This window comes from Pyxicephalus adspersus, chromosome Z (genome assembly GCF_032062135.1).
Source record: "Pyxicephalus adspersus chromosome Z, UCB_Pads_2.0, whole genome shotgun sequence".
NCBI classification, from domain to species: domain Eukaryota; kingdom Metazoa; phylum Chordata; class Amphibia; order Anura; family Pyxicephalidae; genus Pyxicephalus; species Pyxicephalus adspersus.
The window spans coordinates 52,017,705-52,028,380 of NC_092871.1; the positions used below are offsets into that span (position 1 = coordinate 52,017,705).

At 39.3% G+C, this 10,676-nt stretch overlaps 2 protein-coding genes across 2 annotated transcripts in view; one reads left to right on the forward strand and one right to left on the reverse strand.

The window, feature by feature from the left end:
- Positions 1–10,676, reverse strand: part of CCDC120 (coiled-coil domain containing 120) — a 108,306-nt gene that overhangs the window by 45,226 nt on the left and 52,404 nt on the right. The window lies entirely within an intron of this gene.
- The window catches only part of TFE3 (transcription factor binding to IGHM enhancer 3), a 28,832-nt gene continuing 23,899 nt past the window's right edge, over positions 5,744–10,676 (forward strand). The window contains exon 1 of the mRNA XM_072429604.1: positions 5,744–6,195. Within this exon, the coding sequence (XP_072285705.1) occupies positions 6,092–6,195 (104 nt within the window). The 5' untranslated portion in view covers positions 5,744–6,091. The remainder of the gene's footprint in view (positions 6,196–10,676) is intronic.

Sequence of the window (10,676 nt, forward strand, 5' to 3'; positions counted from 1 at the left end):
CTAAAGCTGGAATTAGGTAAGTATGCATTGGATTCTGATTGTTTGCTATAGGTTACTGCATTTAGGATGAAAAAAGACTGCATAAGACTGTAAGAAAAAAAAAATTTAGAACACAGAATCTGTTTGGTTGCTAAAAGAAACAAGAAAAAGATTGATAAGTATGTAATAGTTAAGAATGGTGATTTGGTCAAATAACAGACAGCTGAGTGGATAGCAAAGGTTTATACACAACCAGCTAGATAGTCATAATATTAAGTAAGCTGCCAGCAGCAGAGGACCTGATCTGGTTGTTGGCCCCAGATCAGCATTTAAAAAGAAACCAGCACAGACGCATAATCTTTGTAATGACATATTTCTATAAAAAATTCTTTGAATCAAACTTCCTAAAGTAGTGTTGGCTTTTTACATTAGTACTGGATATTAAAGGTAAAGTCATTTTTCAGTTATCTATGTCCCCACAGTGGAGATTTATCCCTCTTTTTTTGTCCTGGTGATCACTATCACTGTGGCAGAAAGTAATGTGAAATAAAGCATTTTGGCACTGTCATCAGATAAAAACATAGGGATTGATTACCCAATAGGGACAAATGATTCAATCACACATGTCTAAAGCAGGAATTTCCTTCACTTTGGAGAGATTTCCTTTTATTTCTTGTTGCATCTTTAGACCAGGAACTGGAAGGAAAAATACAACTGGTGAAAACAACATAAAAGTTTTGGCTATACATACATTTCAACCCCCCCCCCCCCCTTTCCAGCAAAAGAAACATTGTTGATTACAAGGGCTGTTTGACAAGTTATGAGCCTCAGCCTCAAAGACAAAAGTGAGGAACTTTATTTTCTATTCATTTTCGATATAATCTCCATGAAGCAGAATGCACCTTTCAAATCTTTCTTTTAGGGCCTTTACACCCTTTTTATGGAACTCAACAACTTGGCCCTCAAGGAAGTCCTCAACAGCCTTGATGACATCATCATCAGAGTCACATTTCTTCCCTTTTAAGTATCTCTTTAAAATTCCAAATAGATAATAGTCTGATGGGGCCATATCTGGCGAAAAAGGTAGGTGTTCTATCAATTTAAAGCCGCATTCATGAATTGTGGCCCTTGCAACAGCTGACTTGTGTGCTGGAGCATTGTCCTGATGAAACAAAATGCCTTTTATCAACTCTCCCCATCTTTTCACCTTCAATTCCTCCTTTAATTTTTATAATATTGTGAAATATTAGGTCCCTGGGATTGTTTGACCCTTTTCAAGAAAGTCAATCATCACTACACCATGAATATCCCAGAAAGCAGAGGCTATGACCTTCATTGAGGACTTTGTGATCCTTGCCTTCTTTGGGGTAGGAGAACCTTTGTGTTTTTCCGTTGTTGAGACTGCTGTTTTGTCTCTGGATCAAAGTGATGCACCCAGGTCTCATCCATTGTTTTTCAGAAAATTGCTGTTCATTTTTGTTGAAATGCTCGAGAAAGACTTTGGAGCATCTCACCTGTTCTCTCTTTTGGTCAGGAGTCAGAAGTTTCAGAATCCATCCTGAAGAAAGTTTCCTCATTTCAAGTTCTTCAGTAAGAATGTAGTAAACTCCTTCATTTAAAATCACCACACTCTTAGCAATGCTTCTGGTGGTCAGTCTTCTGTCTTGGAGGACAAGACAGAATTTTCTCCATCCGAAAAAAAAAATCACCAACATACAATTTGTTGAAAAAATATATATAACAGATATACTTGTACTTTTTGGTCAATTTTCATCTAAGGTTTTATTTTTTTTATTTTACAGAGTTTTTACAAATATTTTTATTATTTATATGTTAGGTTCACTACTTGTCAAACAGTCCTTGTACACAGATTAAAGTCATTTTAGGTTATGTTTAATTTACAGATTCAAAATTTGATATTGATTTTGCTAAATTGGCTCCAGTAGTTGAAAAAATGACCTCAATAATAACCTCATAAAAAATAATGAAACATGAAAATGAAGCAAAATAAAATACATATGCCTACGTATACAAAATTACATTTTTTAAATACTTAATGTCAATATATTCTATATTCAGTATATATACAGAAATATTTACAAAGAAGTCATTGAAAAACTATATTTGTATGATTTCCTTTTATGCTGATGATCACGACAATCAAGTTGAAGGCTCCAGCAGTAGTCCACCATCATGTGTCTATCTCATCTGCCCTGATACCTTTCTTCTATCACCTTTATATCTTGATGAAACCTCTCCCTTGTTCCTCACTGAAATCACCAAGGTTTTCTGGAAATCTTCGCAAATGGCAATCGTGTAGTGGAGAGTACTTTTCATAGTAGCACCCAAATTGTTAAAGTTTAAGGGCAAGGTTTATACCAGGTCTTCATATTTTGTGCTTTATGGTTACCCAAGAAGTTCTTGACAACCATGACATAGCTGTGCCAGGCAGAAGCTTCAGTTATAGTCATGTAACTTGTGAAATTTGAATCATTTATCAGTTTTCAAATCTGGGGTCCATCAAAGATTCCTGTTTTTAATTTTTCAGTACTCAATCCAGGGAAGAATCTACAAATGTATTTAAAGCGATCACCGTCTTTGTTCAGAGCTCTAACAAATTTCTTCAATAATTCCAACTTTATGTGTAGTGGAGGGAGAATGATTTTTTTTTTTTGTCAACTAATGGCTCGGTAATGATATTCACTGCACCTTTTTTCATGTTTTTTGCTCTACTATCCCACAAGCAGATGAAACATCGGTACTTTGTGTATCCACTTTGTTGTCCAAGTAGGAAGTTCACCTTTTTTAAATCAACACATAAGGACCATTGGTGTTCATGACAGTAAAGCTTTTGTAAGACCATTTTGATATTTTCATATTCTTCTTTAGGTTTTACTGAGTGACCAATTGGAATTGATGCATAGCAGTTGCCATTATGCAGTAAAACAGATTTCAAACTTTGAGTGGAACTGCTTATGAAAAGCCGCCAATCTTTCAGGTACCGGTATTCTGGTACTCCGATATGGGCTAGTAGTCAGGGATGTTACAACAGTACACAAAGTCTCCATCTTCACTGAAATATGGTAGGAGTGTCACCTCTCTTGTCCTATAAACAGTTATTTTAACTCCGGTCTCAGTCAGTTCTTTTCCTTTAGCCTGGATGCTAAAAGTTCAGATGTTTGTTTTGACAGACTTAGGTCACATATTAAATCATTGAGCTCTTCTTGGGAGAACTGCTGGTTTGATGAAACACTTCCTTCATGTTCACTTCCACTGCTAACTCCTGAATTACACTCCAATCTCTGTATTTCCTCCATGTCGGATACAGGAACATCAGGGAGTGTACTGAGCACTATTATGGGAACATCAGCACCATGCGGCACAGGTCGTCTTGCTGATTCCAAATAAGGGTACTCCCACTTGTTTTTCCCTTTGAAATCTTTTACACCAGTAAACCCCCGATTGTCAAAAGAATCATGCATCCAAGACTGTGGAGTGGAGTAGCTGCTGGCACTGTGGAGTAGAACACACTGACTGCTGGCACTGTGGAGTGGAGTAGCTTCTGGCACTGTGGAGTAGAGTACAGCACACTGACTGAAAGTGTCACCTGCTGTTTTGTTGTGGCACGTTTACATGTCATAATGACAACTGTTTCAGTGGCGGTGGCGTGTGTGCTTTGGGTGGTGGCGTTCGAGTTGCGGGCGGCGGTTGTGGTGTTCGCGCACAGGTTGGGTCTGTGCATAATTTCATCCTTCGTTTAGTATATAGGATTCACAGCCCAAAAATAACAGTCATTATAATGATTTATGGGCTCTCGCCATACCATAGGTACAGCAAATTTCAAACTTTTCAGTTTTCTATTTTTCCACTGATGTAGACAATCTACACAAGTTTTGCATACCATATGGGGAGCCCAATACTTATCTTGGTCCCCCAGTTTAATACGAAAATATGTAAGATATGCTTGTTTCACAAATTCTGTCATGTTTCTTCTCTGCTTTTGCCGATATTCACCACAAATGTAGCAAAATACATTAGGGTTATTTAACCTCCCTAGCGGTTCATTTCTTTCCGGTTTTGTCTAAAAGCGGTACATTGTTTTTCATGAAAATTCATTTTACAGTATATTATTATAGTATGAGCATTGAAACACAAAATCATGTAAAAATAATAAATTGCATAAATTAAAAAACCTATATATTTACAAAAAAAAATTTTTAACTTTAAAAAAAATATATATATATCTATATATATACTGTAAATGTTCTTGAAAACAATGTACTGCTTTTACACATATAAATCCAAAGTAATGCATTCAATACAGTTATTTTGTATTGAATGCAATACAAATGGATTTTGAATTTCCCTGCCTGCCCGCCGGCAACGTACACAACACCGATGTCACCGGGAACTCCCCAGTGACTCATCGGGTGCAGAAGCCGGCCATAGGAAGAAGACAGAGATTGCGGCGATGGACGGCGCGGGATGCCGGCGGATCAGGTAAGTAGCGATTTACTATTACCTCCCATAGGTTTACATACTCCGAGTGTGACTCGGGGCTTACCGCTAGGAAGGTTAAACAACTTCTTCTTGAAGAACTCATATTTCTGTAAAAAAAAGAAAATGTATAAATAAAAAGAAGGCAAATTAAAGTGTTATGAAAAAAATGCTACATTTACCCCACCTAGTGGTCTGATTCAGGCCATATTTCAATGCAAAAAGCGGTACAATTTTTTGCATGGAAATTTATTTTACATTGTAGACCTATAATTTTTAGGCATACCTCACTTTACAAAAAAAGCACAAAAATCTGTTAAAAAAATAAAAAATGTATAATGTAATATAACTGTATAGCAGCATATATAATATATATATATATATATATATATATATATATATATTGGACTCAATACAGCTATTTCCCCGCAGGACGTCTCTGCACTTCGCGGCTGGACATCGGAGGAGGCAGACGTGTCCCCAGGACCTGCAGGGACCAGCAGGAGGCTGGGGGACAGCGACGGAACAAGGTAAGTGGGTTTTTTTTTGCTTTTAGGTACCCCGAGTCTGACTCAGGATTACCACTTTTTGCAAGTCAAATCAACCCCGAGTCAGACTCGGGATTACCGCTAGGGGGGTTACTATATAAAATGCAAAACATCGGTGTAAATAAAGATTGATAATATTATGCTGTGTTAAAATTTGTTGTTGGTAAAAGCCTTTATTCCGATTCCTGTATCACAAGAACTAGAGCCAATTTAATGAAACTGATGTCATTTCTGGATTCAGCAGACCTGAAATATACTAAATATATTAAAAAATCCTTGGCAAGTGAAAAAAATTTTTTGTTGAGCTGTGTTATTAAGAAAGACACTTGTTTATATTTGCCCAATTTATTGACTATTATTCTGAGAAAAATTAAAACAGTAGTGTTGCATGTATGGGGAATTAGACAGTACAGTGTGCAAATGGCAATCCAAAAAAATTGTTAGCCTACTGTCTCAAACACCATCATCCAAAAACCTGAAAATTGTTAGAAACTTTGCAATGTATTCCCTATATTTAACTCCAGGCCCTTCATTTATTATGCAATGTGCGTAGGTGTATGTTTACACCGCTGCCTTTGTATATGTCCCATTGCTGGTCATCATGGGGTTAATAGATGACGTCCCCACCTCGCTGGCCTTCCATTGGCTGTGCTATTGTCCCTCTGTCAGCCCATGCTGGCTGCGGAATTTCCCTTCTATGTGAGTCATCAGTTAACCCTCAGAACACTGGGCTCTGGGGAGGAGAGGCAGCTGGATGTGCCTTGATCCAGAATTGAAAGGGTGAAAGTACAGAGGGAGAGAGTAAAGTGAGGGAGGGGGTAAGCAGGCAGAAGGAGGAAGGACAGGAGGGGATCTTGTTTTGCTGTGTCCTAGTTATGGGAAGTACAGTATGAACTAAGCTGGATACACAGAACAGAGCAGCACAGCCCAGGGACAGGAGTAGCAGTCTGCAGGCTATACCAGGTGAACAGAAAGCTTGTGCTGGAACAGGTAACCAGGGTTGAAGAGTGAACGAGTCAACAAAAGTGGACTAATTGGGATCCACTGCTCACGGCAACTCCCTAGAGATGTCTCATGATATAGGCTGTGAGGACCCCACAGTACACAGCCCCCCACAACAGACGGTCTATGTCCTGGTGGGCTCCAGCACTGATAACATCCAGCTATTGAGGTAAGGCCAAGCTTCATAACGCTTGTTATCGCCTCCTTGTGTGTATGTGAATCTCCTAGCGCAGCTTGTGTTGGTGCAGAGTGCGTGGCAGGAGAGGAGATGATGGTTGTGTACCATCGGCCTGTGGAAAGCTGATTCCATACGAAATAGTTTTTCCATGGTAAGTCAAAAACCATTGGAAGGCAAATTTTTCTTTGGAGGGCATCTTGGCGAGAACACCTAAGCAGTTCTGTAAAAAAAAATACAGGGTATCATATGTGTCATACCATGGTTGATGCCTGTCCAGGAACATTTGTTTCCGGAAACTTATCATTTACGTCCTGCATCTCCATTCTCTCCAGCATGCTAAATTCTTCTCTTATGCTGGCTTCTCAATAAATATATTTCGGAACAGTTTGGCAGTTCCATGTGAGGGTTTTTTTTACTGAAATGTTTAGCAGCAAAATCCCCCAAAATTACTGTAAGATGTCATAAGCTTTACTGCCAGCTTCAGAGCGGGCTGGCCAATCCTCTTTTTGTACCAAGGAACCACAAGTGCGATTTATAGGTCTCATTTGGAGGAGAGAAGCTTGTCCAAAACCTGTAGGGTAAAGCAACCCAAATTGTTCATCAATCAGTCCCAGTAATGAGCATCTCCTCACATCGGAAGAGTTTGTGATGGCAGAAATAGATTTGGAAAAAAATCTTAGCAGGTCTTTCAGATAAACAGAAGAGTTTGCAGATTTTGGAAGGATTCAATAGGATACTAGAAGGATACATTTAGGATGTATAGGCAGCCTGTCACCCTATAGACACCCTATTGTGCAGTGCTGAGCTAAGGTGGGGGGTCACAGGCAGGAGGAAGGCAGTGAAGCAATACACAGGTTTTGCCTAGTCATTCAGCTCATCAGAGCCATAAGAAAACAAGAACGCTGGGCTATTTGTAACTATTAAAATACTAATTTAGCATCCTCAAATTACACCCTTGCACAGAAGGGTTAATTAGTTATTGCTGGTCTGTTAAATGAAGGAAGACAAACATTAGCAAGGCTGTGCAAAGTACAGGAATTTATAGAAGCCACAGTTCACAGTCACAGTTCAGTTTACTTTTCACAGAAAAGATCAAAAGATTTTTTGATCAATTTTTAAAAAAGCTTTGAAGGCTTGATGCATTATCAGTAATACTGTTGCATTTGAAGCAGCTTAAGCACAGTTTAAATAACCACAATGACATGAATAAAAAAGTTTTTTAGGGTAAGATTTAGAAAGCTGCAACAAGCTTTGGCAACTGCATGTTAAAGATAGGAAGGATAGCAGGTGAAGGGTTAAGTGGTAGTGAAATGCTGGTTCATATCAGGTTGGGGTTAATGTATAGGTTGGGCCTTGTTCAGAACAACAAAATAGCTGACTTCAGCACTCTCTACCCCCACTTTAGACTCTGTATGTATGTCTTAAAATTGTGCAATCCTTGGACTCCTGCAATCTGCTAATATAGAAGCAAGGCTCCTTGCTGTGCTCAAAGGGGCCTTTCTAATCTGTATTGCATCATGGAAAAAATGGTGGTTATTTATTTGAGACAGTGTAGGACAACATGAAAACTGTTTAAGCCTGGGATGTTTAAAGTCCTATTGCTGTTTCAGTCTTTTTCTGCAGCTTTAGTAAATAAATATCTTTTTATTAAGCCAAAGGTCATTGTACAAAGGTAAGTAGCCCCTGGCAACCTATCACAACTTGGTTTACGTTTGCCCTGGAATTGGACAGGGTGACAGCATTTTTTATATCATTAGTCTAAAAGGAAAGGCAGCACACCAGCCCAAAATTCAGACATAACTCTACTAAATATACTCTGACTGCACACTGTGAGCTTCTCTCATTATGCATTAAAAACTGAAGCATGACCTATAGAGACCACCTCATTTCCTGTCTTGAGGATGTCCTGCAGACACAGAGCTGTTTGTTTTTAGCCCTACTGTCCCTGCCTTGACACTTTAATTTACTGAATTTCAGATATTTCAATCTCAAAGGCTCAGCATTACATGTGGGCTTCATCACAGCTGTTCCTGTTCTGAGACATGAAATAAGAAAGCTAGTTGCTGACAGCAGTCAATTTTCATGTTTAGTTACTAACATATGTATCCTTGCATTCTGAAATAAAGTTGTAAATTATAGTAAACATTACAGTGAAGCAATATTTAACAAGATTAAAAAGAATGCTGCCCTGCTGGAAAAAAATGACCTCATTCAGAACAGTAAAGTAACCTGTTTTCACTGAATATTGCCTCACCTTACAAAATGACTTTCATTCCCTTGTGAAACCTGGAGACAATTCACAAACAATCTGACCGTATCACATGATCTACTGGGCCAGCTTGCCCTTTAGACAGGAGCAGTTCAGTCATACAGGGAGCCATGTGCAGTTCTGATGTCAGGGAAATCAGCAACCAAAGTGTTTTTTTACATGACCAATCATTGTGTTTTCTGCAAAACGTGTCTGGTGCTGTCCTATTGATGTCTGCCTCATTAATTCTCCTCATTATTTTGGGAGACTGTCACACCCATCTAGCGATACTTAACTGTTATCGTTAACAAAAGAACAATTGATACGTGGGACTCAGGAGACCAAACTAAAAGTTGTAAAAATATTTTGTTTTTATATACAGTATATATTAATAGAATAATGACATTGTGTGACATTCTGAGTGGACCACTTTTAATACCACCATCTCCATACAACAAAATACTTTCAGTATTACCTTTGAAATGTCTTTGAAATAGTGCTTTTGTTAAACTGGAGGTCAGTGGAAAAATTATTCTTTACCATGGTGGGCATTATATATGTGTCCCCTTACATTGAAAATCAGTTCCCTTTACAACTGTTAAGTAGAAGAGATACCTCCAAAACCAGTGTTCAGTGGATAGAATGCCTTGTGTTACATTGGTGGTCAGTGTAATGCCTTCTGTTGTGTACAACCAATTTGAACTATGCATATACTGTCTGGAAAGAAATCAATCCACCACTTTTCACTTCTCAAGAAAGTTGAACAAGGCCCTAGGAACTTCCAGAGCTTATCTAAAAATTTCTATAGCATATGTTATCTAATATTTCTCAACAGGGGTTTCATGGAACCCTGTCATTAGTCCAGGGCAGGGGTCAACAATCTTTTTTTGGCTACTAGGCCGTTTCAGGAGGTCAAGAAGGCACACTGGGCCAGACTCTCTATCAGGTCCCACGCCAATGGCTCCGCCCCCAACCAGGAATGCCTATGAAGGGAAATCTCTCTCCTCTGCAACGTATACATACGAGAGTGAATGTCCCCTTACCCCGGTGGCAGAAGTGTTAACGAAGGCCGCTGTAAATAGGGAAGGGAGGCATAACAAGGAGGTTCAAGAGCCGCAGGTTGCCGACCCCTGCCGGCCGGGATTAGGCCGAGAGACCAGGGGGGCATTAAGCCGGAACGGACTACTGGCTAGGCCGTATCTGGCCTAAAGGCCGGAGTTTGCCGACCTCTGGTCTAGGGGTTGCCAGGGGTTCCTTGAGCAATGAGCAATTTGTGTCTATCAGGTCAGAAACCACTGACACAAATATTCTATTTAGCTATCTGTAAGGATGATATTCTTCCCACTGCCTGGCAATGTATGAGGCATTTTTCCTAATGACCGCCATATTGTACTGTAAGTGTTTCAAAGGTTCTGCCATGCCAAAAAGGTTGAGAGAAAGGCTGGTCTATGCACTTAAAGGTGCAACTAATCTTTTTTGTTCACAAAACATGTAGTGGGTACAGAAGAAGTTCCTTTCAGATGCCATGGTTCAGAAACACCTTGTTAGGCATTTGTAAGGAGATCTGTACTGAATGATGTATGTAGACATCATTGCTGGCCACCTTCCAAAGGCTCTAGGTGCCTGGCTTTCTTTTACTTTGTCTGAACCAAAGGCGAATATGTAACAGCTAATGTCAGAAACGGTGCCCACAAAAGAAACAAGAAAAGGGCAAACTAGCTGACTAGCAGTCACTGGCATTGTTTGTGGTCTTCCTGCAGCTGATCTATTCCATTGTGGTAAAAGAAGGGCTTCATCTCCAGAAAAGAGATGAATGAGAAGCACAGTAGTGACATTACCAAATCTTCTGTAGGTGCAGGACAAGCACATTCACATACCATTAGTGCATTGCTATTTCAGGAGGAACAAAAAGATTGCATAAAAATGTGAAGAACTAAAGCCTTTTTTTAACACAATGACTTAATTTCAGGGGCTCAAAAGTAATTGGACAAATTAAAAAGCTGAAAATAAAATGTTCATTTCTTATACTTGGTTGAAACCCCTTTGCTGGCAATGACAGCCTGTAGTCTTGAACTCATGGACATCACCAGGTCTCCTCCTATTTAATGCTCTGCCGACTTTCAGTTGCTGTTTGTGGGCCTTTCTGTGTGAAGTTTAGTCTTCAACAAGTGAAATGCATGCTCAATTGGGTTCAGATCAGGTGACTGACTTGGCCATTCAAGAA